At 39.9% G+C, this 27,383-nt stretch overlaps 1 protein-coding gene across 11 annotated transcripts in view; it reads right to left on the bottom strand.

Moving 5' to 3' along the window:
• The window catches only part of KIAA1217, a 240,377-nt gene that overhangs the window by 76,709 nt on the left and 136,285 nt on the right, over positions 1–27,383 (bottom strand). For all 11 annotated transcript variants that reach the window (XM_083823616.1, XM_083823623.1, XM_083823625.1 and 8 more), the window contains 3 exons: positions 21,968–22,163; positions 5,673–5,871; positions 48–141 (listed from right to left, as the gene is read on the bottom strand). In XM_083823616.1, the coding sequence (XP_083679742.1) occupies positions 48–141; positions 5,673–5,871; positions 21,968–22,163 (489 nt within the window). The remainder of the gene's footprint in view (positions 1–47; positions 142–5,672; positions 5,872–21,967; positions 22,164–27,383) is intronic.

Raw genomic sequence — 27,383 nt, 5'->3', positions numbered from 1 at the left:
ATAAAAACTGGAGGAAAGAGGAGTATAAATGCAACACTAGTACTTACCCTTATATCTCCATTTACAGCTCTGGAAGTGTGATTAAATGCGTGTGCAGGATCTTTGTTGTAAACTTTAAGGAAAGACCGGTCTTGAATATTCCTGGAATCAAAAGAATCAGCAATGATAACAGATGAAAGTAGTTTTATTTACTTTATAGCCTGCAAGTTTCAGGTAACAGACAAACATAGTAGGTCTGCAGCCAACCTATAAGAAAAACCTAAATGCCATAGCTTAGACACACACAAACAAAAGCCTACTTTGATTCTCTTTCCCATGGGAAGTATCATTCTTTCACTACAACTCCACACCCATAAAAATTAGATAGTGTTAAGTTTCTTTCAAGATCCTGCCATAGAGTGAAAGCACTTTGAAGACAATAGGGCTTCAACATTTGCACAACGCTCAAAAGGATTTAGTTAATATTTACATGTTTTATTGTGTACTCAACCCACATGAATTTTTGCTATTCTAAGAAGCAAGGATATAAAAGAAAAGTCTTTCTAACTTCAGTTATTCAATTAACAACTTCACAAATCTAATAAAAAATAACAGGTAAAAACTAAAAATCCAGCAGCAGATAAATCATTCCTCTAAACTTTATCTATAATAAAGATAAGGTTTTAAGGGAAAAAAAGGAAGCTAAAAGAAACAAACAAACAAGTTTTGATGAAATCTACCACAGAAATGGTTTAGAAAGAAAGCCCTAAGAGTTTATTTTATTTCACTGAATACTTTGTCATTTATTAGTTCATTTTTAAACTATCACTGTTAGGAAAGAGTTAGATGACAGAAGTATTCTATTTTGTTTCAAAACCTACCTTCTGATAATTTTATGGCTTATAAATTTGCACTGAGATCTGCTGATTTCTTGTTCACATTTAATCAGTAGCAAAGCCTCCAATCTACGCTCACTCGCATCCTTTCAAAGCTGCGATTCCTTTCATTTCCCACTAGTGATCTCTAGAGAATTTACTCATACATGTGACTGAATTCCTTTCCTCCAGGTGCAGCTACAAGTCTAGTGAACTGATCCTAATCACAGGGATTATCATTTAAAAATGAAGGAAAGGATGCTTGGGCAGGTCCAATTTCTTTCTTCCAATGTCATATTACAACCAGTGATTGCTTTGAATGGGTAGCTAGTCAGAACTTGTGCTGCTGTTGTAGATGTCAAGTAGTTATTAAAGAAACTCACAGCTAAGAGACAGATCAGTGCCTTCTGTTTAAGAACTGCAGGGGCTGATGAGAAGTTTAGTATTTATGAGTGTTTACTTGCAGATTGCATAGGAAAATAGCTACCTTGTGGCAAGTTCAAGTTCTTCAATTATTTATGGTAATGTAAACTGTTTTCCATCTTACAAACTTAACTCTTCTGCTCTGAGACTTGCACTGGGATTCTCAGTTACTGTTTTCTGCCTCAGACTTGGAAATATGTTCCTTTTGATACAAAGCTAACTCTTTCATTTTCACCTCGAGAAATGCTATATTTTTCATATAAATGAATTTTATCTGCTGTCTTTTTGCTCTGATGGCTATGAGATGGCACCTCAACTAACTGGAGTTTGTTTTAAAAGCGTTCCCCATAAATACTTCTTGTAGGAACATGACACTTTAAAGTAAAACATTGCTGTAAGGCAAATCACCAAAATACTAGGCATTTGATCTCTGAAGTGAATTCTATTTCACCTCATGTTGCTATTCTAAGATAAACACCACTGATAGCAGGTATATATTACTGCATGTTCATTATTACTATTATTTGCATTACTGTAGCTTCTCGATGCCCGTGGCATGTTCAAAGGTCTCATTGATCTGTGTGTGCTGTATAAACACCCTAGGAAAACAACCCCTTCACCAGCTTACAAGATGAATGTAAGACACAAAAGACAAAAAGATAGCTGCAGAAAGATAAGGGAACAAAAAGGCATGAGGAGACCGTAGTCTTTCCAGCCTGGTGAGCAATAAGCGGATCCCGGCACCACAGTCATGCATTAAATAGGCAGTGCAAGAAAGAGAGGGGAAAATTGGGACTGGAAGAAGAACAATGAGGTGGCTTTGCGGATGTTTGTAGATGACTCCATCCAAGCATGTTAGAGGGCTGCCTAAGAGGGAGCATGAAGGCACTTGTTTGAAAATTAAAGACATGCACAATGAAAGTTGGCATTATTAGCCAAGTGGAAGCAGATGGCACTTGGTACTGAACAAGAAATGAAAAGTAGCATTGAAGTGGGCTTGGAGGGGCCCTCATAATGAAGACAAGTAGTTTATATTTAATGAGATGGAGAAGATACTGTCAGAGGACAAGTGAAAAAACACATGTGAAACAGCGTGCTTGACAAACTAGGAGAATGATCTTTGTTGCTTCATTTGAATGGGTAAGAGTGAATGAGATTACCTTCATCAAATGTCAAGAAAAGAACATTATGGCAGTTGATGTACGAAAAGCTACATGTTAAAAAATGTTACAAAGCTGGTAGTTTAGCCAAGTGTTTTTTCACTACAGGGTATGAAAGGAAAGGCTGCCTCAAAGCGATGTTACACAGAAAAAGAAAAAAATCTGAAAACATCTACAGGGGCTGCAGAACCCTGAACTGAATTAAGAAAGATCAGTTTATGGACTTAAGAAGCAAGCGAGTGCTTTATCCCCAGTGATTTATTTTTATTTTTATTTTTTTAAGAGAGAGAGAGAAAAGGAAATAAAAGGGGGGGAGTGGGATGGCCTTATGGTCTAATGAAGGAGTACATAATATGAGCTGAAACAAGCGGTCCATGAGACTACGTTAAAAAAGAAGACCAAGGTTTTAGTTTGGGCACAAGAGGCAGAAGAGGCAGAAGTTTCAAGTCTAACTGCTCACATTCACAGGGAAGACATCACCAGCAGAGCTAGGTTCACTGGCACGTATAATTTTGCATACCATTTTACAGGATGAATCACAACCAGCTCAAAATGTGGATATAAAAATTTCCATTTGGTGAGATGAATCCCTTTGTAAAGCAAAATGGGATAGTTACCCAGGTAGGTATGATAACCCAACTAATCCACAGGGATAAGATGATAGTGAAAGATATAGACAGAGAAAGGGAATAAGGACAAAGCCCTGAAAAAAAACCACAACAGAAAATCAGTGCTCGAGAAGACAAAAAAGAGAGGAGAGAGACAGGAAGAAATTCAGAAAAAGCAGTCCCTGAAACAAAGGGAGATCAAAGTTCCAAGAAGAAAGGCATTAAAAGTATATGACAGATCTCTGAGAATAAAGGTGTAATGTTCACAAAAGCTGGCCATTTGGTGACTTGGACAATTGCTATGGAACAGTAGGGAACAAAAGGTTGGAATTAGAAGAATAAAACCCCACATAGGCTGGAAATAGGTCTAGGACTGAACTGGAAGAGTAAAGCTCCAGACAGCAGTTGTAGTGATTGCTCAGTGCAGGACAGAAAGATGGGGTGGACAGTGGAAACTTAACTTGTGTGCAGGGAGAGTTTTGTTGGGAGGCACAGAAACATGTTTGCGATGTAAAGAGTAAGCGCTGTAATAGAACAGTAAGTTAATAAAAGGACAAGGCAAGGGATAAGAGGGCCAGAGGAACAGCAGACAGCCTCCAAGGGAGGTGGAGAGCTAATAGTCAACTGAAACATCTGTGTTTAAGGCAAGGAAGAAAGAAGATAATTGAAGGAAGAGATGGCAAGCAAAGGAGAGAACAATAATACTTCTTTTTATCTATTCTCTGAGGGGAGACACTGTGTGAAGATCTTGCAAAGAGTAAGGAACAGAAATAGAGACTTTTTTTTTTTTTGAAATTATCAAAAGGTGGTGAAAATGCAGCTGGTATTGTATGCTTTGGACTGCTGAGGTTTCCTTAGTGAGCAGGGTGGCAGAACTGAAGGAGGGAATTTTTCTATGAAGGAAGTCAGCTGGGTCGTGGGATTTCCTCTAGAAATACTCTACAATACAGGCATAGGAACAGAGGAAGCAGATGTTGGAAGCGAGCCAGGCCTGAGGTTGGCAGAGTGACGCCTGCAATAAGAGCAAGGGAAAAAAGGTGGAGCGGAGTGGTATTAAGATAATCAACAACCCCATTCTTAGGGGCAGGGAGGAGATGAAGTCATAAACTGTTAGTCTGAAACTCAAGGGAAGATGGAAGGATAAAGTGAGAGAGGAGGAGCTGATGGGGCAGATGATGGTTGGCAATAAGGCGCTCAGCAACAGAGACACAGGAACCCCTATCTCGATTTTATCACTTGATCTGATCTAGTGAGCAGACTGTTTGATGTATAAGAAACTTGAGCACATGATGAATGACGATGTAAAAATCAGATGGGTCTTAACATAGGAGTTACAGTGGCCAAACAGGGGTGTGGGAGACTGCAAAACAAGAAAGATTAAAAAAAAAAAAACAAAAAAACATATACAGAAACTGAAATCCAAGAGGCTGGCTGATGACAAGACACTGGATAGACAGCCTGAGGAAAGCAAGACAGAGGAGAAAAAGTGGGGTGCAATGCTGTTCAAAGGCTAGAAAGAAGAAGAATGGGGGAATTTGAAGTGGCAAGGATAGAAAAAAACAGCTTGCTCTTTCCTTAAACTACATGAAGCGGAGAAGCACCTGAGCCAAGTAATCACCATAAGAAACAAGGCAGTAGTGGACAACACACTTCCCTTACTTTCATGTCATTTTCCTGTACTAGTGGTAGAGACTGGCAGAGAGGAAACACCTTTTCTGTTTTCTTCTCCATCCTCTTAGGCTCTTCTGTCCATTATTTTTACCTTGTAACATCTAATGAAAAGGATCCACAAAGGCCCACCTTATTTCCCTGCACAGTTCTATAGTGTGGCATGCCTGAGGTATGCCTGAGATTTTTGTTGCTGCATGATTTGGGATTTTCTGGAGCCCCTGAGAACCTAGTCCTTTTGCTTGAAGAACACAGACATCAGGGAAGGAACTGAAGGAACATGGTTAGTTGGGCAGCTGCAAACCCACGAAATAGAGGATAGAAAGAGGATAGAAAAAACCATCTAGATGTTAGCCCGATCATTTCTTGACTAAGCTCTGAAGTAGTGAAAGAAAGAAACTGCATTAGTTGCTGCATCCTGACATAAAATAGGAAGGTGGTGAGGCTGCTGCAGCAGCAGTTACTAATGCCACAGATCTCTGGCAGTGTTAGATAACAGATAATTGAAACTGTTGCAAGGGCATCAATGACATTCATATTTTTAACTTCAGACTCACACAGATCAGGTTTTGCTCTGCCAGAAAACAAGAAGACCATGTTTTCTGTAAATGTTTACTTTGTGTTCAGTGTTTTAAATATTTATGTCTCAGTTAAAATGCAGTAAAATATTAAATATGTCAACCTGCATGCATTATATGAATATTTGAACAAGGTACACCACTCATCAATGGCTTGTGCAACAGATGTTGCACCTACAGCAAGCCTCCCATATTACTTAGATACCACTGAACAGGCCTTTATGTGTTAGGACACTATCTGTTAGATACTTATCAGCTACACTCCTTTTTATTCTGCAAGTGTGTTACAAAAAAACAGTCAACAACAACAACAACAAATTCAGCAACAACAACAACAAAACAAATCCAAAACCCAGCAGCTGTAATTCCTTCTACACTTACCTCACATCACACAATTCATAGTATATGTTTCTGCTCTCATCCTTGATGTAAATGGCCACACTGGGCGATTCCAGCATTTTCATTGTCAGCTGCTGGGGGAAGGCACTTACAAAAAGGGCACGAATTGTGTCTGTGCTTGTGATTTCATTTGGCATCCTCAACTGCTTTGTTTCATCTCCATACTGAAGATATAAAACACCTACAAGCAAAATATAATAGCAAAATTAATATTCTTAAGTGCACAGAAATCATCTGTCCTTCCATGTAGAATATAGACCAAGCCCATAATAAGTTGAGAAGAATCAGTTCACACCCCTTGCTCATAAAGCACACACAACATGTTCCTTTTCAACACAATATTGGAGTAGAGCATTGAACACTGGTAGAGCTGTGCCTTGGCAAATATGCTTGCTCCAATGTTGCACTTTGCTGAGAAACCTATTTTTACAGTTTTTCAGTTAGATAAGTTAGAAGTTTACCGTAAGAAGGCCAATGGAAAATCCCAAACACACCAAGTCTGCTCTGCAGGGGAAGGTGTTGGTAAATCACAAGGTAGATTTATTCTTAGAGTAGTTGAGGAAGACCTTCACCCTTTTATATCACCCAGTTACCATTAAATGTAAATTTTGCATTTTAGCCTCCTGCTTATTGAACAGCCCCCCCCCCCCCCAAAAAAAAAAAAAAAACAGTTCCATTTTAACACTAGCAATTTTATATTCAGAGTTCAATTTGCTGGCGTTATATAGTATAAAGCCCCAGGTGAAACTCCTAGCAGGAGTAAAACTGAGGTCTCACACATAAACAAGAGCAATTTCAGAGCCTTTCAGTTTCACAGCAGTGTTAATAGGCATCCTTAGCACTTGGTGAGAAACATAAGACAAGAAGTACACCATTCTGATATAGCTAACTCTCTGTTTTCAAGGAATGGGAGGCTGTAAGGTGTTGGATAATGGAAAAAACACGGATCATACAGACCAGGGACTCAGTGAAGGGATACCCAGTACCTCTTCCACCCTGCCTGTGCTGGCCCTACCAGGGCTATACTGACTCTTTTGTAGCCAGTGGCTGCCTGTATTCCACTGGCTGGTGCCGTACTGCAAGTTGGACTCATTAGCTTTGCGACAGCACAGTCCCACACCATCTCAAGCTACAAAGCCCACCAAGGACCAAAGGACTGAGAACAGTGACCTTGATCATCAGCAGAAGTCAGACTAGACTTGGTGCAGTTGGTTAGCTCTGACCATGCTACACCTAAAGACCACTGTAAGACATTCTCATGAGAATCTCCAATGCAGGAAAGCTCATTAGGACCTGCACAGAAGAAAACAGGCTGCTACCACATGGTTGCAACCAAACTAAGAAAATTCCTGGGATCCACAGCACTAGGGAGTAGATGCAGAGGCAAATGCTCAGCTGAACTACTTTGGGTACAAAGTACAAGGGAACTGGCAAGCCCAGATGAGCCTACATGTCCACTCCATAGTCAAGGCACAGATGTCCTGCCTGAGCATGGACTGATGGGATCACACTGGGCTCTTTCTGAGCCACCTCAGGTGTCTCTGTACAACAGTGCATTGTGCTCGGAAGGAACACCTTTACTCCCATGCTAGCTGCAAGAGATAGAGCAGGTAGAGCTTTTGCAGTGGTGTCTAAAGACAGTAAAATGGCATATCATGCACTTTGCAGACACTTAGCAGGCCAAAATGAGATGGAGGAGAAAAAAAAAAATGCAGAAAAGAAAGAAAAAAATACCATTGAAGTTTGTAGTTCCACCAGCTGTCTAAGATTTGGAGGTAACTGCTTTGTACGTGGCCCATAAGCTAACTAGCCATAGAAAAGCATTGGGAAAAGGGATCTGCTCAAGAATTAGTGATTACAGAAGCATCTACACTGAATTCACGGTAGTTCATGTATATACAAGCAAGGCAGTTTTACATCACCCAGTCTGGATGCTGCCAGCACATAATGGCAGAAGCTCAGCATTCAGACTGAACTAACTGCTACTGTCTTTATTATATTTTCAGGCAGACTTTGGGGCCTGAGCAGAGTTTTGTGCTGCCATGCCTTGCATCTGCCAATAACCAACAGAGGTAGGCTAAAACTAGGCAGGGTACTTTATACAAATTAAATTCACCACAATAATTGCATCATAGATGGACTGTGTGTTGTATCATGGTCAGTACAAACAGGAGGGTTGGGAACACAAGTTCCTCAATGCTGTTACCATCAGTCATCACCAAATCTCAGCAAATCACAAAACTTAGATGGTGACTCAAACATTCTCACATGAAAGTCATCAACAAGGGGACAACATTCCCATAAACTATCAACAACAGCTTAGAGTCCTGAGGTACAAACACTGAGCAAAAGCAATGGCAAAAGCTGATGTCCTAGAACATAAAGGCATTTAGTGAAAAGAACAGAAGATATTTTAATCTAAGATGAGCTATCTTAGTCCTTTGTATTTTTGCCTCTATATTGCTATAGAGGAATGCGTACATACTTAGGCAGACATGCCTACAATCAGTTGGTAGATAATTGTTCTTGAAGCTAGGAAAGGAAGATGTTAATTGTTATGAATACTAAACAGACTACTCAATATTACCTAACCATTATTTAATATTATGCTGCTTTTATAAAACATTTTTAAAATCATTTCCCTACTATTACCAAGAGCTGATACTTTTATTAAATTTGACTTCAGACCCCTTATGAATCCTACTATAAACTTCTATTTTCGTTTGGTTGGAAAAAATGTTTGAGACTGCAAGGTCACTAGTTTTATTTCGAAGATCAAGGAAAATTTTCCTAAGAATTCTATTTTTGATGCCAATATTTCATGAGTTATTAAACTTTTTTATTATTATTATTATTATTATTCCATTTTAATTTGAGGCATTATTCATTTATGTTCTTCTAAGGTAAAAATGTTTCTTTAGTGCTCATTCAAATATTCTCTGCTGTGAAACACCTTTTAGAATTCAGAAACTAACTATATTTGATTTTTTTAAGTACACATTTTTAATGATTGCATTTGGTTCACTGTTCCAAGATGTGCATAAACATTCATTTTTGATGATAGCTTTCAGTTCTTAGGCAGAACACAAGGAACCTTCAATATTTTGTTACTGGAAATTTTCTTGGATTAAATAGCAAAAAAACATTTTTTGGCCAAAAATACACACTTTTCATAGCAGCTTTGCAGGTGTGTGTTGACTCTCTTTTCTGCTTAGTTTAAAAGTTAGTGCAGAATGCAGAAAACACTGCTTTTGCATCTCAGGACAATAAATGGATTCTGAATATTGAGCTACTGAAACCATTAACACAAAAGAAATGTTAGAACTGAACATCTTTCTCATTCATGAGTCTGAATTATTCCAGAACAGTCTTGACTCTGCTTGTCCTCGAATAGTCCCACAAAATATTGATCCAAAACAAGATTGCAGTCATCGTTAGGTCTTTGATTTTCAAAGCAAATGTGCATGTTATCCAAAAAGATCATGCCTTAAAACAGAGCTTTAACATACAAATCAGAGAAATGTTTTGACCACAAGATTACTGTAGGGGTAAAAGACACTGTCAAAGGCTCTTTCCTTACTCTCCCTTAAGTCAGAAGCCCTTTAGAAAAACTCCTGCCTTTCCTCTTGAGGTGTCTGATACATTTCATGATACAGCAATGCTTTAGGGCATTTCCTATTTGACAAAACTAACTGCTCACTCCTAAAAATCCTGTTTCAGCATGACAGGATATAAACACTTCCAAATTAATTCATTATTTTAAGACATACACTTTAGTTTTCTCACACACATTGATAGGCTGAAACTCTGAACTCTGGCAATACCCACATGGCCAACTTCATGGAAGCTGCTAGAGCTCTGAGGTGTGTTTTACCTTCAGCTAAAAAGTTACTCCCTTGGAATTAAAGTAAGAAGAAATAGAATATAGCTCAGGTACAGGTTTTGTTTGGGCACAAGCATTTATGCCAGCAAAGCTGCTGAAAAGAAAGCTAAACAAAAGAGATGTTAATGTCTCCATGTACCCTGAAGTTCCTCTTGCACTTATGCTTCTGTCACAACATATTTACCTGAAACACAAAGATTGTGCTGAGTTTTAAACACAAAACAAACTGGACTGTTACATGTCCTGCTAGTCTACGAAGTCAAGAAACACCAGGGTGCATGAGAAATACACTGTGCAACAGCCCACAGTCCAAGTCAGCCAACACCGTGGCTACCACCCCTAGGTGCTCCTAGATGCTGCCAAGCCTGGGCTTTTCTACAGCTACAATCAAACTGCAGTGTTAGGCTTTCCCTTTCTTTATGCTGGTATAATGCTTTCAGAAACACCTCTGGAAATTCTGATTGTTCTTTATCCTACGGACAATGAATGGGCCGTGGCATTAAACACAGGCTATAGTAGGATACATTTGCATGTAAGCCAGGCCTTAGAAACTTAAACCTCTTTACAAATTGCTTCACAAAATTCCTGTCAACAGCAAAGTATGTTTTATAGTAGGGGAAATTAAACACCCAAGAGGTGAAAGGACATGTTCAAAGAAAGGCTTACAAGCACATAATCCAGATCTTCTGATGATCACGCAACACACCACATGATCGCCCCTTCCTTCCTTGCATACAGAGGTCTTTCAAAAACAAACTGCTTTCTGCTCCTCCCGTTAGGAAGGGTCAGTAACAGAAGGCCTTGCAAAACAGTCTTTCCCCTCAGGGCTGATCTATATGCAAAGCAGCACGGTGTCATGAAAGACGTGCTGTTAACCTGATTTACATAGGCAGAGCCACATGCCCAAGCTGAACCCACCAGGGCCTGGAGCATCCACCCTGAGCCTGTAGTTGCGCTAGCACTGGTTTGGGACTGCCCATGCTGTGGCTGTGGCTCATGTAGACACACCAGGCCCATGGCAAGGCGCTCGGCTCAGATGCAGCTGCCAGTGCAACACCAAAGGCTGTAGAACCCAATTATTTACTGAGAACATGTCTACACAGTATAACGGTGAACCATAACTGAACTCATGGGGTCCAGATGTCTATAGAGCTGCACCGTACCCTTACCAGCAAGCACAGGACTCCTTAGTTGCAGGTGGCAAAGGCTTACTCCTCATGGCAAAAGCTAATGCTGTGTAGGCAGCATGACACCACCCTGCTCATGTCTCTCAGCACCTCCTTCCACTATATGGTGCTGACCTAATCCTGACTAAACACCATGCTATCATGGTTTTATTGCTAGTGATGACCTCAGTGCTGGGCAGCTGAAAGCTAGTTCAGAGATGCTTAGAAGAGCTTTAATCATAACTAGCTTTTATTCACAGAACAGGAATTATCCCTACAAAACTGGTTATTTAGCAGAAAAATGTGAAGCACTCAACAGTGAAGAAAAGTTAAATATCTGATAAATCAAGAATAAGTTAACAAATATGATTAAGTTATCTTCTGGGAGCTTTACAAATATCAGTTAATTCTCTCACACAACAAATTTTAAATGGAAAAACACTGGTATGCTGATAATCAAGGAAAGAAAACCAAAGCAGAGGAGTTACATAACCTCTCAGTGTTAGAAAAGAAAATACAGTCAAAGCTTACATTGTAGTCCATGCACTTCTTTGCTGTGAAGCCATAGGAAACTTTTTGTGCAGGTAAGACATCTTGCAAATTTCTGTATTGAAAATCTTATTGACATCTAGTAACACCTTAACCCATGGGCTCCCGTCTGAAGGGAAGTATTAATGTATTTGGCTGGTGTTTGATGCTTGGGTGGTGGAGCATTGAAACCTTCCCACAGAACCAGGAATCAGAGGCATGAACAAGGCACTGCTGTTCTCTTCTGACCCAGCCACTCTATGTACATTCTGGAAATTTTCTGTCCAATTTGAAAGTTTCAAGTAATAAGTAAAGATGCTTGGACTAAAGCAATCAAAGGCATTGGCAGCTCTGGAATTTCTTTAAATCAAAGCTGCAAAGCTAGGTATAACTAAAATGGGGGAAAATATGTATAGGAGGCCTCTAGAGCTTGTTGGGTGAGTAATGCTACCAAAATAGTACATTAGGAATTAGTACAGAATATATAAGGAATGGAAAATTAGATAAATTAGCAAAGAAAGCTGTGTCTTAAGGAGAAGAAATATAGAGCACATAGTAAGGAAATACAGTAAGAATTGCCAGAAATCAAGCTGAGTTATGTTTTGGAAAGTAAATTAAATAACATAGTGTTGAGTTATTGGATTTACTTTACTCGTTACCTAACTATCAATTAGCCGTATCTTTTTGAGATGATGGACAGTCTTTGTCTTTACACGCTGGTTGAGCTTGATCTTCCACCATACGGCCATTGAGTCACTGGCTCTGTCTGCACCTTCCCTCATGCTGAAGTCAGCAGCAATGCCAAGAGCAGATGTGAGAAAATGAACCCATATTAGTTCTTGTTGAGTCCTGTATCAATTCTAAAATCTAAGGATAACTTTTAAAATCTTGATAACTGTTTTTGTTGGAACATTTTAGGATGATCCAGAGGGGATCGCAATACAGACTGCCAAGCATTTCCTCAAAAATCAATTTAACATATTTTTTTTTTTTACTAAAATGGCAAGATCCTTCCAATTTTTCTTCGATTTTCCCTTGACACAATTATAATATATAGGACTGAGAGTGGCACAGCCCCATATTGTTCTTCCCTCACACTATCAGATAAACAGAGATAACTCATAGCTGTTGTCCTTATCAACAAATTCTGCAAAAGTTATGCAGATAAAACTTTATTACACTAACACCTCTAGCAGTGTGGAAGAAACTCCTCAATATGCAGTTCTTTCTTTCCACACCCACAATACTTGTCTCTCTTATTTCACCACACACATTTTCAACTAGTCTGAGGTCATTGCCATGATCCTTGTGGTATTTCTAGCCCGAAGCTCTCGTACTAGTTTCCATTAGCTACTCCCTGCTGATAATCTGTCCTCCACATTCATAAAGCGTCTATAAATATTCTTAGCTGTCTTCAAGTACTAAGAGAATCAAGAAGTAGATCTTTTCATGAAATAAAATAGTTATTTAATATAATTGTATTCCAGAACAGCCTGAAGACTTTTGCTCAAGGTATTAAGTTATTTGATAACAATTTTAATAAAAACAGGAACTGCTGAATTTAATCCAGTACTTCTTACTGCTATTTCATCCTTGTCTGCTATTTACTGTAAAGTGCTGTAATTCTGCATTATATTTATTACCCAGTGAAAAAGACATATGGAAAATTTAGCAGTTACATATAATTTCAACCAAACAATTATGAGAAATAATGATTTTTATGTGTCACTCAAATGCTAGCACTTTACTACAAATGAATACATTTAGCTGGCTTAGAAGAAAAAGGAACAAACCACCAAAAAAAAAGAGACAATGGACGACTTTCTTTACCAAGAGAAAACTTGCATTTGTTCTATTTGATTGCAGGGGGGAAAAAAAAAAAGTGAAATCAACCTCTTGGCAAAGGCAGTACCATATACCTATGTCAGCAAGCCTATCAAGCACAGTTACTTTTATCATCTTGAGAGTTTGGGGGAACATTTCGGTTTAGCCTAGTTCCCCAGGTAGAAAACAATGTTCTGGCAGGATGACTTTTGGATAGTAATTGCATCTATATCCTTGTTCTTGCCAGACTAGCTCCACTGACCAGCAAGATGACTTTTTCATATCCCTAACTGACAAAATGATGCCAGTAAACTTGGAAGAACAGAGAAAGTCTATGATACTTAATGACAAAATATTAAAAAAATGACAAGTGAACAACTCAGTGAAATAAACTAGAAAGTCCATGTGTCCCAGAGCTATTTTTCAGAGGGCCCATAGGCTCTGCCATGCAGGATTGACTCCAGTTCACACTCACCAAACAATTTAGTGTATTAAAATCAGAGAACTACACACGAACAGCTATAGGACTTTCCTATGCAGGCTCTAGCAGCCGTGCTGCTTTCGCCCACCAGAAGCTGAGCCCCCAAACTCTGAAGAAGCCAGTAAGGCCTGGCCAGCCGGCTCCCAGCCAGAGACAGTAAGCTGGTTAGTACAGCTTCAGAGGATGTGTCTGCCAAAGACTACATAGACACGCTAAGCATTTATGGACCATGTAAGCAAGTATCTTACACAGGGACACTTTAACTTGAAACTTTTAAAAAGGCCATAGCAAAAAACAAAAATAAATAAATAAATAAATAAAAAAAACATCAAGCTTCTTGTAATACGCATACGTCCTCTTGAATAAACACAAAAAAGAGAGCAAGGTCCTACCCAGTTGTATTTCCTTCCTATGTAAATCAGCTGTATCAAACATACATTATTTGAGTGGTGACTTTTGTTTATAAACCCTGCTTTTTAGCACTAAACTATGTAGAAGTGATATGTTCAAGGGCAGAATCTGACCACGTTATTACTCTGTATTCATAGGCCATATATGATTTGGTAGTTTGGTAGTTTTGCCACACCTACCAAATTCTCTATGTTTACTATAGGAATTACCTTCAATACTTCTGAAGTTACTTCATTTCTAAAGAGTTCTCTACTGTCAGTAACAAGTTTAGGGGTTGAGCAACCAGCACGTGAAAGCAGAGTTGGTTCCAGTATCACACCAGATGAGTGAGTCATTAAGGCCTTAAGTCATTAGGGCCTACATTTAAACAGGATCATGGAATTGTGAACTTACTTAGCATGGTTAAGGAGAACATTGCCAAAAGGCCATTTGCTGGGCTCACTCCACTTTGTCATTATCTCTTTCATACTAGTGGAGCCAAAACTGGAGATAATAACCATGTGCAACCTTACAAATGCTGACAAGAAGGGGACAATCACTTCCCTTGACCTGATGGCTGGTTTTGTTCATGTAGCCAGCTATGCAGTTTTCACTGCTGCAGGGACGCACTGCTAACCTATAGTCACATTGCTGTTAGACAAGTCTTCTTTGGAAAGCTGCTCCCAAGGCAATTTGTCCCCTGACTATGCTGTTGCACAAAGACTCTGCATTTTCTTTTGTTGAGCATCATGAGGTTCCTGCCAGCCCATTCCTTGAGCTCACTGGGGTTCCAGTGAGGGGCAGGTTGACTCTCCAGTATACTAAAAGTGTGGTGGTTGACTCTCTAGTACACTAAAGGCCTGGTGTCAACTCTAACCCTAATGTTGGTTCATTCCATCCCAAGAGCCAGGTTGCTGATGTTAAAAAGTACTAGCCCCAGAGTCCACCCCCGAGGAAAACCACTCAAAACCAGCTGCCAGTTGGACTATGAAGTGTTAAGACCCATCCACCTTGAAGGCCAGCCATCTCTCCCCAGTGTGGCTACAAGGATCCTACAAGAGGTGTGTGAAAGGCTTTCTTAAAGCCAAGGTAATCATCATCCACTGCTCTCCCCTTATCCCCAACACCAGTATATTCATCACAGAAGGTAATTGGGTAAAAGCACTGGTACCATCTTCTGTGAAACAGTTGAGTAGTTAAAAATTTATCCAGAAGTGCTTCCAGCTTGAGAGTTCTCCAGACTATTGACCCTAATATCCTAAGAGAGTACCCTAATCAGCAGACTATTAACAAGCCTCTGGTGCAGCAATTATCCTCTTATCCTGTTTAACTCAGGCTACCCTATAGCCAAAAATGCAAAAGAGGGAGAGAGAATGAGAAATAAACAAACTAAGAGACAGCCTTACATGACAGGATAGAGATGACAGGATTTCCCTTTGAGAACAGAAACCTGAATTCAGGCCCAGCTCCATGCAGTAACTGTGCATTAGCATCACTACCTAAATATATAAACAGTAGTGGGAGCAGTGACTAAATCCTAGAGTTCCTCATTCAGGGACTTGCTGTCAGCGCTGTCAGCGATTCCTAAACACACTCTGCAGAGGGAGAGGCACTACACTTGTCCGACTGGCCAAATTCTTGAACTTCTCACAATACATGGAATTGCAATACACTTCTTGCTTGTAGGACTGCATGTCCTTGTGTAAATGGATTAGAGTTAGACTTGTGAATTTTACCTAACATGAAACTTCGATCAAATTTGTCCAAGTGATAGCTATATGCCAGATATGACCCATACCTTTCATTGAAAAGGTGATTTGGCCTGTACAGGCTACTGCAGCTGCCAAATCCCTCTTCCAGAAGACACCAAATGCTGAAAGCCCAAATTGCTGCTGATGATTTTGAATAAGAAGCAGTAATATAGCAGAATGAAAACCTTGCACCTCCCGTTCAGGCATGATTTGGCGTAAAGAGGGAATATACTTTATCAATACGGATCCTAATTACCTCTCATTTTATCTTTACCACTTTTCATTTGGGTTTATTTACATTGCAAGGTCCTTCAACAGGGCCATTTTCTCACTATGTGTATTACCCAACACAGGTAGGTCACATTTTTAGTTGGGGTCCTTCAGTATTACTGCAGTGCAAATGAAAAATAAAGATTGCATTCAGAAAACATTTAACAGACATAGTAGTGACAGACGCAGACTTGCATAGCTAATGGTTTTACTTAGCACATTGCATGTCTTCTATTACAGAATCACTGCAATGAGTCCATTGGATCCATGCTGATACACCATGTTACAACAGGGTCAAACCCAGCTTCAGTGTGACTCAGCATCTAAAGCACACTGTTTGTCACCTTTTTAGTGGCAGACAGAATGTGCTTCTGTTGAGACAGTATGTACTAAATAATATCTTTCTTCTTGGAAATATACTTTTTTCAGGTACGCACAAGATACTCTTTTATAGAAGGAAGAATGTGGTAAGTAATAAATGTGAGTGCACAAGTGCATGCCTGGGAAGGCCCACATTTCTCTCTTCCATATATCTGTCTTTCACAAATCATGTAGGGACAATAAATGAAACAGAAAAAAACTCTCAGCACTATGATATGTTGGTACAATTGTTTACCTTCCTTTGGTCTCTTGCTGCAAAACATTTCAGATAAGAAGTGATTTTTATTTTCTTTCCAAGTCCAAAAACTTCATCTACAATTTGAAGAAATGTGAAGGAAGATGAAGTCTAAAACAGTTGCATAGGAACACTACTGTTACCTTAGAATATTTTAAGGTAACAGTAGTAGGATCTGTGTTTCAGTTCCATAACTGGAACTAGTTGTTTCAGGCTGTTTTTCCTATAGACCTGCCAGCCCACTTTAATGTATCTGACCATGACAGAAAATATTTACATGACCTTTTTGCATGTTGGCTGCTTTGCATACACTGTAAAAAGACAAGATAGGGAAAATTTCTTTAAGATGACTGAATACATTAAAGCTATACTCAGCTTTAACTTGAAATACAGTTCCCATGGAGTTCCTCTCCCATGAATTGAGCTGAAGATACTGCTGACTTCATTAGGCTTGAGTCATGCCCTAAGGAATCCAAGAGGGCAGTTCCACTGCTAATAAATCACAGACTTCTCTTATAAACCTGTACTGATTTAACACACCTGTTTTAGTTTCCAGCTCAAAAATAGTAAATAGTAATTAATTACCACCAACATCATATATGTCTACCTTTACAGTTTATATTTTTCTTTGTTTTACAGTACATTCCACATACACTTATGAAGTTATTTCTACCATCAGGTGGCAGCAACCAAGCTATTGCCCCTCTCTCTGCAACAATTCTCCTGTGTGTAAAATGGTAATCTCTGAATTTCTTTTTAATGGGCTTTGAGAAACACCTGCAAGAACTGCTGCAAAAGATCAAGGTGTTAATATTATAATCAGTAACAGCATTTCCATGGAAGGTAGCAGCAAACTAATCAATCAGACATTAAAATCTGTGCCTGCTAAAATGTGGGACCAAGAGGGCTAACAAATAATATTCAAAATATTCCATGATTGTTTAAGACCTTCCTCATGCTAATCCTTAAGCAGTTGTGCAATTTCTGTACAGCAGTAATCCCTCCAAAGGCAAATAAAATGCAAATGTTGGCAGGATCACACATTTCTGCAGAGGCCTTTTCAAGCCGCCCGATTTTAGGTACAGGCTTGCCAGTGAGGAGCCCACTCATCCTCTGCTCCTCATCCATCTGGCCTGCAGCAGGCAGACCTCCCACAAGAGGTGCCTGCAGCCCACAAGTCATGAAGCTCCGTCCTCCTCCCTGAGTTCTCAAACCCAAATCCTTGTGGTTTTTGGAATCCCTGCTAATAGCATATTCTCCCTTAATCCAGCCATGCACTCTAGGTTACACAATACATATTTCTCAAAGGGCCCAATCCTGTGGCAGCTGGAGGTTGGTAATCACACCCTGACCTTTGGGGCTACAACTGATCTTGTCAACCACTCGATCACCGCAGTGGATGCCAGCAACCACTCTTACAAAGGATCAGGACCATGTTTTGTAAAAATATGCCACATGAGAGAGACTATAAGTAAAAATATTTGCCAGCCCTCATTTCACTGGGGAGGCAGCAGAGCACACGTTCACTGCTGGCATAACCTCGCCGGGTGCTTGTCAGGTTCTGCTTCCTTCAGGCAAATTGCAAGTGAAGTCTGTTGAAAGGTTTTGAGCACTGTCCAGGTTTCAGCTGATTCTTGCTCCGACAGTTTTGCTAGATAATTTTTTTCCCACAGTTATCACGCTGGAAAAAATCCCAGCTTTCAAATAGATGTTTTAAAATACATTTAATTTTCTCTTGCACAGTGAATTAATTTATTTTAATATCTCGCTTTGTCTCCAGGCTGCAGATTGATGAACAAAGTGATGATTTCTGATGGACCTCTTAGCCAAGAAAGATCTTCCTTTCAAAAACTGAGGCTGAAATTTTATACGGACCCAGAACTGGAATACTGTTTTCTGTGTCAATTCCACGTGGCATGCAACAGCCTCCCATGTCAGAGTACTGTGTCCTATTAGGTCAGTCCTGACTGACAAAAACACGATGCTAAGGTAGCCAAAATGCATTGCCGCTATTCCTTCTCTAGCTCCATGTTAATTCAGACCACAGTTTAAAAACAGACTCCTATGTAGTTAGTAAAATAGGAAGCTATGGAAGAATTACAATTTCAAAGAGAATAAGATCAGTTTTTTAAAATAACAGCATTGAGATATTAAGTGCAAAATTAATAAAAATTCACGTAATTTGGTCATTTTCCTCAATGAAATATGTTGGCTGAGGAACAAAACATAATTTGTATTTAAATTAGATTAAAATAAAAAAAATAGAGTTGGAGAGGGAAGTGATTATACATAGCTTGTTTATAATCATGTGAACAGAATTATTTTCTCAGTGCTTTTAAAATTCAAGTTATAAACAGTTTCCTGTTTTTTAAAAATAAACTCTGCTCTTGTACTTCTGGAAGTAAAAACAATCCTAACAGGGTCACACTCTGCAAAGAATCTCAACTGTAACATTTCAGAACATTGCTCATAGTAGTGTTAGCACATGCTGGCAGAAAAGGCTGAAAAAGACACTGTAAAAGAAACACAGAACAATAATCTAAAATTGAACTATTTGAGAATCATTTTTAGATTATCTTTTAAAACAAATTGCTTGCTATCAATAGCTCCTGGAACAACTTGGAAATGACAGATTGTGGGCTGGTAACAGTGTGTTACCTCCTATTTGGCTAGTGTGATGATCCCTTAAGCCACACACGTAGCTGTGACCCCTCTTGCAACACAAGGGGTGGGGGGGAAGTCTTATTTTGCTCCAGTTTCAAAATCTAAAAACTCTCCACTCAAATGTTTCGTATTACGTTCTTTCGCATACTTTTTTTTTCTTTCTTTCTTTTATTATTATTTTTTTTTTCTGTCTGCATTTTGCCTGCTTGTGCTGGGATAAGCCAGAGTCTTTTCTCTAGTGTAGGAGAGACAGGCTGAGATGGGATGCCTTTCATGGTCTGAAATCATGGCCGTTAAATAAACCTGTACACCTTCATGTGACAGTCCTCTGTTAGGACCTGGACAACACAATTCAGTATATGCAATAGATGTTAAGAATGGACTACTTGACAGTGAGCTTCTGCAGCTCAGGTCCTCTCATCCTAGCAAAAAGATACTGTCCAACCAGAATAAATTCAGGGAAGGTTAGCAATGATTATCAAATGTACGGGACGGTTTCCAGGTGAGGAACACATGATTAGAGCAGCACTTCCCAGCCCAGAGAAGAGATGACCTGAGGGAAATGAGAGAGGCCTACAAAATCAGAGATGGCCTGAGGGAGCAGATAGGGATCTAATGTTTGCTGTCACTTCCAGCACAAGGACAAGGATGCATGACATGAGCTTAAAGCAGATAAGCAAATACAAAACAAAGCAAAAGAAAAGCAATTGTTGGGCAGTAAACCAACAAAACTTACTGCCAAAGTCATGGCTGCACTGTTGTGGATGCAAAAAATTTACGTGGGTTCAAAGGGAGACTGAACAAATACCTGGAGGAGACATCTCTTGAGGGTTATTATATAGACAGAAATCACAACCAGGGAATCCCTAAGCTGAAGATAGCGTAAGGCTGGGAGAGTAGTCAAGGGAAGGAGCGTACCTACACATACTTATCCCTCTTCTTACTTTGCCTTGACTAGCTGCGTATGGTCCTCACTGGGGACAAAATACAGGGCCGGGTGGACTCTTGGTCTAACCCAGTATGTCCCTTCTTATGTTCCTATCACCTTATTCATAGTGAGGAGCACGTAAGCATACCGTCTTTTCAGAAGACTGGTGTCAGATGTACATACTGACGATAAAAACCTTTTTTCCACTTCAGCATCTGGGGGAGAAAACACTCAAAAAAGCACTTGTGCACAGCAGGCCACCCCCTTTGATGTCAGTGAAAAGCTCTCCAAAAGCTGTTTATCAATTCTTGGCTTGCATCTGAAACAGAATTTCAGAGCTGAGGTATTCTGCGTGGTCTGAGGACGGACATACGTGCATGCACCGGGTCCCGGTGCCGATGAAATGATGCTAACTGCCTGCTGAAACCCACGTGGCGAGGCCGGACTGTGAGTCGCACAGAGACCTGCCAAGTCTCAATCCACATCACCGAGAGATACAGGTTTTCCATAAATCCTTAGCATGAAACGTGGCCTGCTGGGGACTCCCTGGCCAGCAGTGACATACAGGCAGCAATGAATCCTCTGCATGTATATTAGACGTGTGCTGCAAGCTTGCTCTTATAAACACCTCTTAACTAAAAAGTATTGTGCAGGTTGGACAAAATGGTGGTCCAATGGGCTTTGGGAGGGCACCAGTGCCACCCTCTGAGCTGAAATGGGCAGAGCCCGGCCCCTCTCCACACCCCGCTGCTCTGCCCTCCGCCCTGACATCCCGCCCTGGTTTCTGCTCATTTGTTGTGTTCGTCGTGACACTCTTGACAGAAACTGTCTTAGCCTGTTGAGGAATAAGTAAAGCACCGTGATAAGCTTACACACACAGTGTGATTTACAGCCCAGGCTTTGGTTTATGTCACACTCTCTGTCGGAAGAGTCTCCAGGAAAGCAGCATTTCAGTTTATTGCCTCTGAGAAGAAACATGCCTTCCTCAGCAATCTGCACGCAAGTTACTTTACGCTGCCTCCTCACCGTGGCTTAACTGCCCTCTGGTGTCTTCCCTTAAAAAAACAGCCTGTACTTGCTCCATCCATCAGCTAGACCAGTCACAACAACCACCGTTAGCAGAGGAGCTCCAGCTCACAACTGGGCTCTGTTCACCCTCAGATACAGGAGTAACAAAGGAGGCATCTGAGCGGCAGCAGCAGAGCTGCACACCTGTATTTCTTTATCACTCATGTCCCCACAGAGGTGGAAGAGCACAGCCCTGAAGGAAAGGGCATTTCTATCAGCCTATCCATTCAAATCCTCTCGTACAAATACCAAATCTTTTCTTTAAGAACTGGATCTGTCAGGCAATGATATCTCTAGGTTGCTTCCAACTAGGTCTAGCTTTGAAGAAACGATGAAGTGACAAAGCCCGTATCTCCTGTCGGAAAACGAGGGCGCAGACCAGTACTGAGTTTGCTGCCACATAGCATGCAGGCTTGGTAAAAAGCATTTGCAATACTGGTTTCAACTGTCAGCATTTCATGTCAGGGTCCATATCTTTCTCCTTGTTTATCTCATTCCCAGCACACCTTTAGATACTATGAAAATAATTTCATCATTCCCCTAGGTTAGCCAGTACCCCATACTAAGCTAATTTCCCAAAAGTACCTTAACATTAAAAATAACATGCTACCTTTTTTAAACCTCAAACTATTTAAAAACTATTTTGAATGCACAAAGGGAAAGCACGGGCTCAGACGAGAGAGGAGAAGGACTGAAGCAGGGTCTTACCCAGTGATCTCTCCTTGGTTTGGTTTGCTGACCGCACGACAGGAAGGCTCGCTCGTGTGCGGCTGCCCCGCGAAAAGGGAGTCGGAGAATCACCCTCAGACATGGCCTCTAAGGAATCGGCAGACGCTTCAGATAGATGCTCTGTCTGGTCACCCAAATTGGGCTGTGGGCTCTGCGACGGCTTTGGGCTTCTTGTCTGCAAAACAGAGCATTGCATTGTTGGTCAACTGGACCTAGAATATTTGGGGAAAATAACAACAACAACAACCAATCAGCCAAACAAAAAACAAAGAGAAGGAGGAAGAATTCCAAACTTCTTCAAATACTGGTATGCTGAAGGTCACTTCTGTGTAGATTATTTAAGAAAATGGTGTCCTTGGGTATTCTGTTATGGTTTTTATTGTTGTACATCCACGTTGCAAATTTTATTGCTAACAAGGCCCTCAGGACAAGATGTGCTGAAGAGACGTATGGTAATGCCATTCCTTGCTGCTCAGATAACTGCTACAGCATAGACATGTCTACACAAACACGCGTGCACTTACTGAACATGTAAGATCAGAAAGGTTTTCATTGTGCTTTCTTAAATTTGCATTTAAACCCTCGGTGTATGGAAGTACGAAGAGGACACTAGTAGCACAGTAGCATGTCAATGTCATTTAAACCATTTGCAGTTAAAGTTATAACAGAGAAAAACTTAAAACACTACTCTTATGTTGATAAGTCTACTGAGAAAAACACCCCACAAAGAAATTTTTTGATGCAGTCATAAGCTATTAATCTCAATATATTCTGCTGTGATGTCTGTGTAAGGTAGAGGTCATGCAGCAAGGCCAAATTAGCCATCCAACATTTCTACTCAAATTCATAAATAATTATTTTGGTTTTAGTTGCATCAGCAAAAATCAGAAATGTCTTCATTAACTGACCAAATTAACTACGATTTTTACTGGGCAATCACATCACTAAACCGCTAAACATGGTATCCAAAAAAGCAGAGTCTCTCATAGGAGAGAGAGGGTTTCTTCTGGGCACTTCTACTGACTCTTTATTACTGTAAGACATGTGTAATAAAAACACATTGAATAGGAGATACAACGTCCTGAACAATTTTTGCTGACTATAAGTGATATTGTAAGTGCCTTCTACAAGGAGGGGTTGCATGAAGAAATATACTTAGTAATGTTTGCTCTGTTCAGTGAAACTCCCTCCACCAGAGTTAATATTACTCTATAAGAATAATTTTCCAGTCTCTCAAGCAAACTCTCTATCACTACAAACTAGAACAGACATTGTACAAGCAGAAATTCAAAGCAAAGCATGCTCACTCTGTCCAAAAGTAGTATGCAAATACGAACTTTATAAAGGCCTATAATCAGTACCAGGCACAAGATGTCATAAAATGCCTATGCTTTTCTTTTCCCTATCATTTAAGGTCAGATGTTAGTACATTAAACATCCCCTGTATTAAAATCAACTTCAACTCTAGATTTGAAGATGCTGGCAAGATCCAGAAATGTTTTTGCCTCTTTCAGAAAAGCCAAGATGACATATCTTGCTGACATCTGGTTCCTTCAGTGTTTTTTTTAAGTGAGATGAGGTGAGCTTGTTTCAGCAATAGCATGGATTACCTAATATTCCCTGTGTGACTTTGAATGTATGAAGAACTTTAACTTTTATTAGATTTTCATTAGCTGGCTATAGAAGCTTGTTGTTGCCAAGTTGTCCAGTTGCTCACAAACTATAATAAATTAGAAATACCTCAAGAGAAAGCTAAATCCTCCAGAACTTTTCACTTCTCAAATGTTAATAATAAAATATTAGGTATTATCCAATGTCCCGCAGTGAAGTTATTCAAGAGCACTGAATTTTCGCAGGAGTTAAAGCTAACAACATTTGTTCTCAGTAAACTAAAGTATGCTTTGAAGTGCCTCTTCCATGGTCAGCGCTAGTCTGCAGGTTGTAAATACAGGGCCTTGTGCCTGAAAGCTTACAGAGGTGACAAGTGACTTGCAAACACAGAGAAAGAATGTGATTACTCAGTATTTCTTCATTCAACTTTCCAAAATGGCTTGGGAACCATCACTGCTGAAATATTTCATTTACACAGGCATACCACAGGAGTACAAACAAGTCAGGTCATTACAGCTTCCTCACTCCTTGTACTACTAATAACTTATCTGTTTGTATCCATTAATAGGAAGCTACAAGGCATATCAGAATTCTCACTTTATAGAAAGCCATAACTAAAAAATAAAACTGGATGCAAAGAAAAACAACAAAATCAATCTGCAAGAGATCATTAATTTTAGAGTTTAGTTGGGAAGGGGATTATTTTGGTTTCTTTAAGAAAAAATATTCTCAGAATATGAATCAAGCATATTTTGCTTTGCTTTTGTTTATTTTTCTCTTTGAGTTGAATCCCCTGATGCCATCTGAGACATGCAGTTGCATACTGCATGTAGTTTATCCACCCATATGAACAGGTGCATATTTAAGCAGTAAGGGGATACTCCGTTACCACAAGCAACTAGACACAATCTCAGCTGTGCAGTTGACCACTGTGTCCTGCCAATGCACAGGTGGAGACAACCTCAGCAATGTTATGTTTCTTTGGTTGTCCCTGGAGCAGTTCTTTAGGACCTAACATATGGCATCTCACCTCCCTGGACTGAAAAAAAACCCCACACCTTTCAGCAGTCCTCATTCCACAGCCCCAAAACTGCAACACCACGAGGCAAAACAGAGCCTACCAAAGCAAGGCAGAGGCACATCATAGATTCTGCTCAGACATGAAGCTCAGACCTCCTCTTAATATGGTATAAATCCACATTATTTCCATGTTTGAAAATGGAGTTGCATAAAAATAAAACCAATGCAAGCTATTATTGCGATCTACCTGTATACAAATACCTGTTGTGAAAGGTTACAAGCTATTTCTCGTGCTCAGCTCATGTAACCATCGTATTTCAGGTGTAATTCTGAATTTTAAACAGATTAAAAAAATCCTCAAAAAATAACAACAGGGGCTATTCAAATAACATGGATATGAGTATGTATTTGATAAGAAATCAAATTTATTCTTGGCAGCGAGCACTAGGCTTAATGCTACTTAATAAGCAAGCACATTCCTAGTCAGCATTTCTTAACCAGCCCATGAAGTGGGGAGAGGACAAGCAACATTTATGGAGCCATAAACTGCAAGGACTTGTAAAGATAGCTGCAGAGAAAGAGGGGCAGAAACATTCAGCATTACCCAGACCTTGTAGGGGGGTGCAATTCACCGCGTTGACTCCAAAATCAAATAAATAAGACAGATGACCAAGAAGTACTTAATAAATTATACCTTATCTATTTTCCCATATGTTTAAATATGTTCACAAACATATTTAAAAAATATTCAAAAACTTAGTATTTCAGAAGTGTCCCTTTGGTCATTTTTGGGGAATTCGTGTGCAGTATAAGCAGTTACAAAATAAACATTCACCATATAGCCCATGTTTCAGGGAACATCAGAACCCAGGCAGAGTCACAGTGTGGACAGCTGCCCCTGGAGCAGGGTGAGACCATAACTGCGTGTTGCATAGACCCAGTAAAAGCAATGAACTGGACATTACTATGCTGGGGTGGCTGCCTTTTTAATAAGCCTGCTAGCAAGAAACATAATACTCAACAGAGAAGACAGGTCAAGATGCTCACAAAGAGGTAGAACCACCCAAAACCAAGACATCTGTAAACAGACACTGCACACATGCATGCAAAACCAAGGAAACGCCAGCACTTTCCTAGCCACACCTCTGGGATACATGCCCCAAACCAGAAGCAGGCTCAGAAGCAGGCAGCAGGGCTCTTTTTCCCTGTGCCAATACAGCTTAGGCTACAATTTCCTCAGTCAGCAATGGTCTTCTCCCCACAGCTATATGTTAGGAGGCATCCCTCTGAATGTTTTTTTTGTGCAATGAGCCTGATTTTTCAGCCAGCTGAGTAGAGCTTAACCTACTTGAGGACTTCTCTGATAAAAAGATCTTGTCTGTTCTAACACTGGGTAGGAAACTCAGCAAAAAGGAAAGGCCAAAATAAGATGGAAATTCTGGTGAAATCTTATATATAATTACAGATTGCTCTGCGATTACTATTTTATTAAACTTTCGTAGTATGCAAGGATATACATCTCTGTAACCTTTTCCGAGTATATATTTGAGTATAACACATGGAGGTAGCAGTTACGGAAGATCCAGTATTTTCTAACTGCTCTTGGGATTTGATCAAGAATTAAAACCACGGTTAATCATGCCTCACGACTGACGTCTGCCTGCTACAGCTTGTCCAAAGTATGTACTTCTCATGTGTCTGCTGTAGTTTTACTGACTTCGAAAAAGATTCAAAAAAAGTCCAGGGCTCTCTAAATGCAGTAAAATTTCAAATAACGAGCAGTGAAACCAGAAGGTGCCTGACTAAGGAAAAGCGCTGGCCATACAGCCAGCAGTCACACCAGAGACATCCCTCTTTGAGAGCCCCGCAAGCTGCTACTTGTGCTCCCCTTCTCCCATTTGCCTCCATGAATCCCCTCATCCTTTGGTCTACCCAGTGCTATTGCTCTGCTCTTCATAACATCGTATGTTCATTTTACAGTTATTCACCATGTTAATCTATATATACAAATTGTTTTCACTCATTACCTTTTCAAAAATCTCTCCTGTAAATTTGCTTAATGCATTTCCAGAGACAACAACAACAAAAAAAAAAAGGTAGGTTATGTCCCCTAAACCTGAAGAAGGATTTAATTTCATCTCTTGATCAAGAGATGAAATATATTTCCTGTCTTCAGGAACTTCCAGGAACTTTATCTTGACAGAAAGTTATCTCTTTAGGAGAAGAATATTATCACACACATCTTCAGAGTTGCCAGCACTCCTGGCAGTGTGCAAATGGTAAACAAAGACATCAAAAAATAGTACAGCCCTAGTAAAATACCTCTTTTTTAAGCATGTGCTCTAAAGAACACACTGAACATAAGCAAAACAAAACAAACATTTAAGTGTCTTCTTGACATTTCAAAAAAAAAAAAAAAAGAAGAAGAAAAATTAAAAGAAAAATGGAAACCTGTTTTTCTGGACTTAGAGATAAACTATTTCTCCTGTGACTTGTGCCAGAGATGACTACTGGATGTGTGACAGACTGCAAATGTGCATTTAGACAGGCTGCATTTAACGTATGATGAGTTTATTAACTCTGAATTATTGTCACAGCACATGTGCTCTTATTACCATAACAATAATATTTCTTCATCCCATTTGTGTCAGATCCGAATTGTGGCTGTCTTAAGGAAGAGCCTGCTTCTCCCAAAGATACGGAGTCTTTGGGTCCTATATGATAACCAAACCACTACAAGGTTTTAACTTGACTGGATATGCTA

Source organism: Anser anser (assembly GCF_964211835.1).
Source record: "Anser anser genome assembly, chromosome: 2".
In the NCBI taxonomy this organism is placed as follows: Eukaryota; Metazoa; Chordata; class Aves; order Anseriformes; family Anatidae; genus Anser; species Anser anser.
This window is presented reverse-complemented; position numbering and strand designations above follow the sequence as displayed.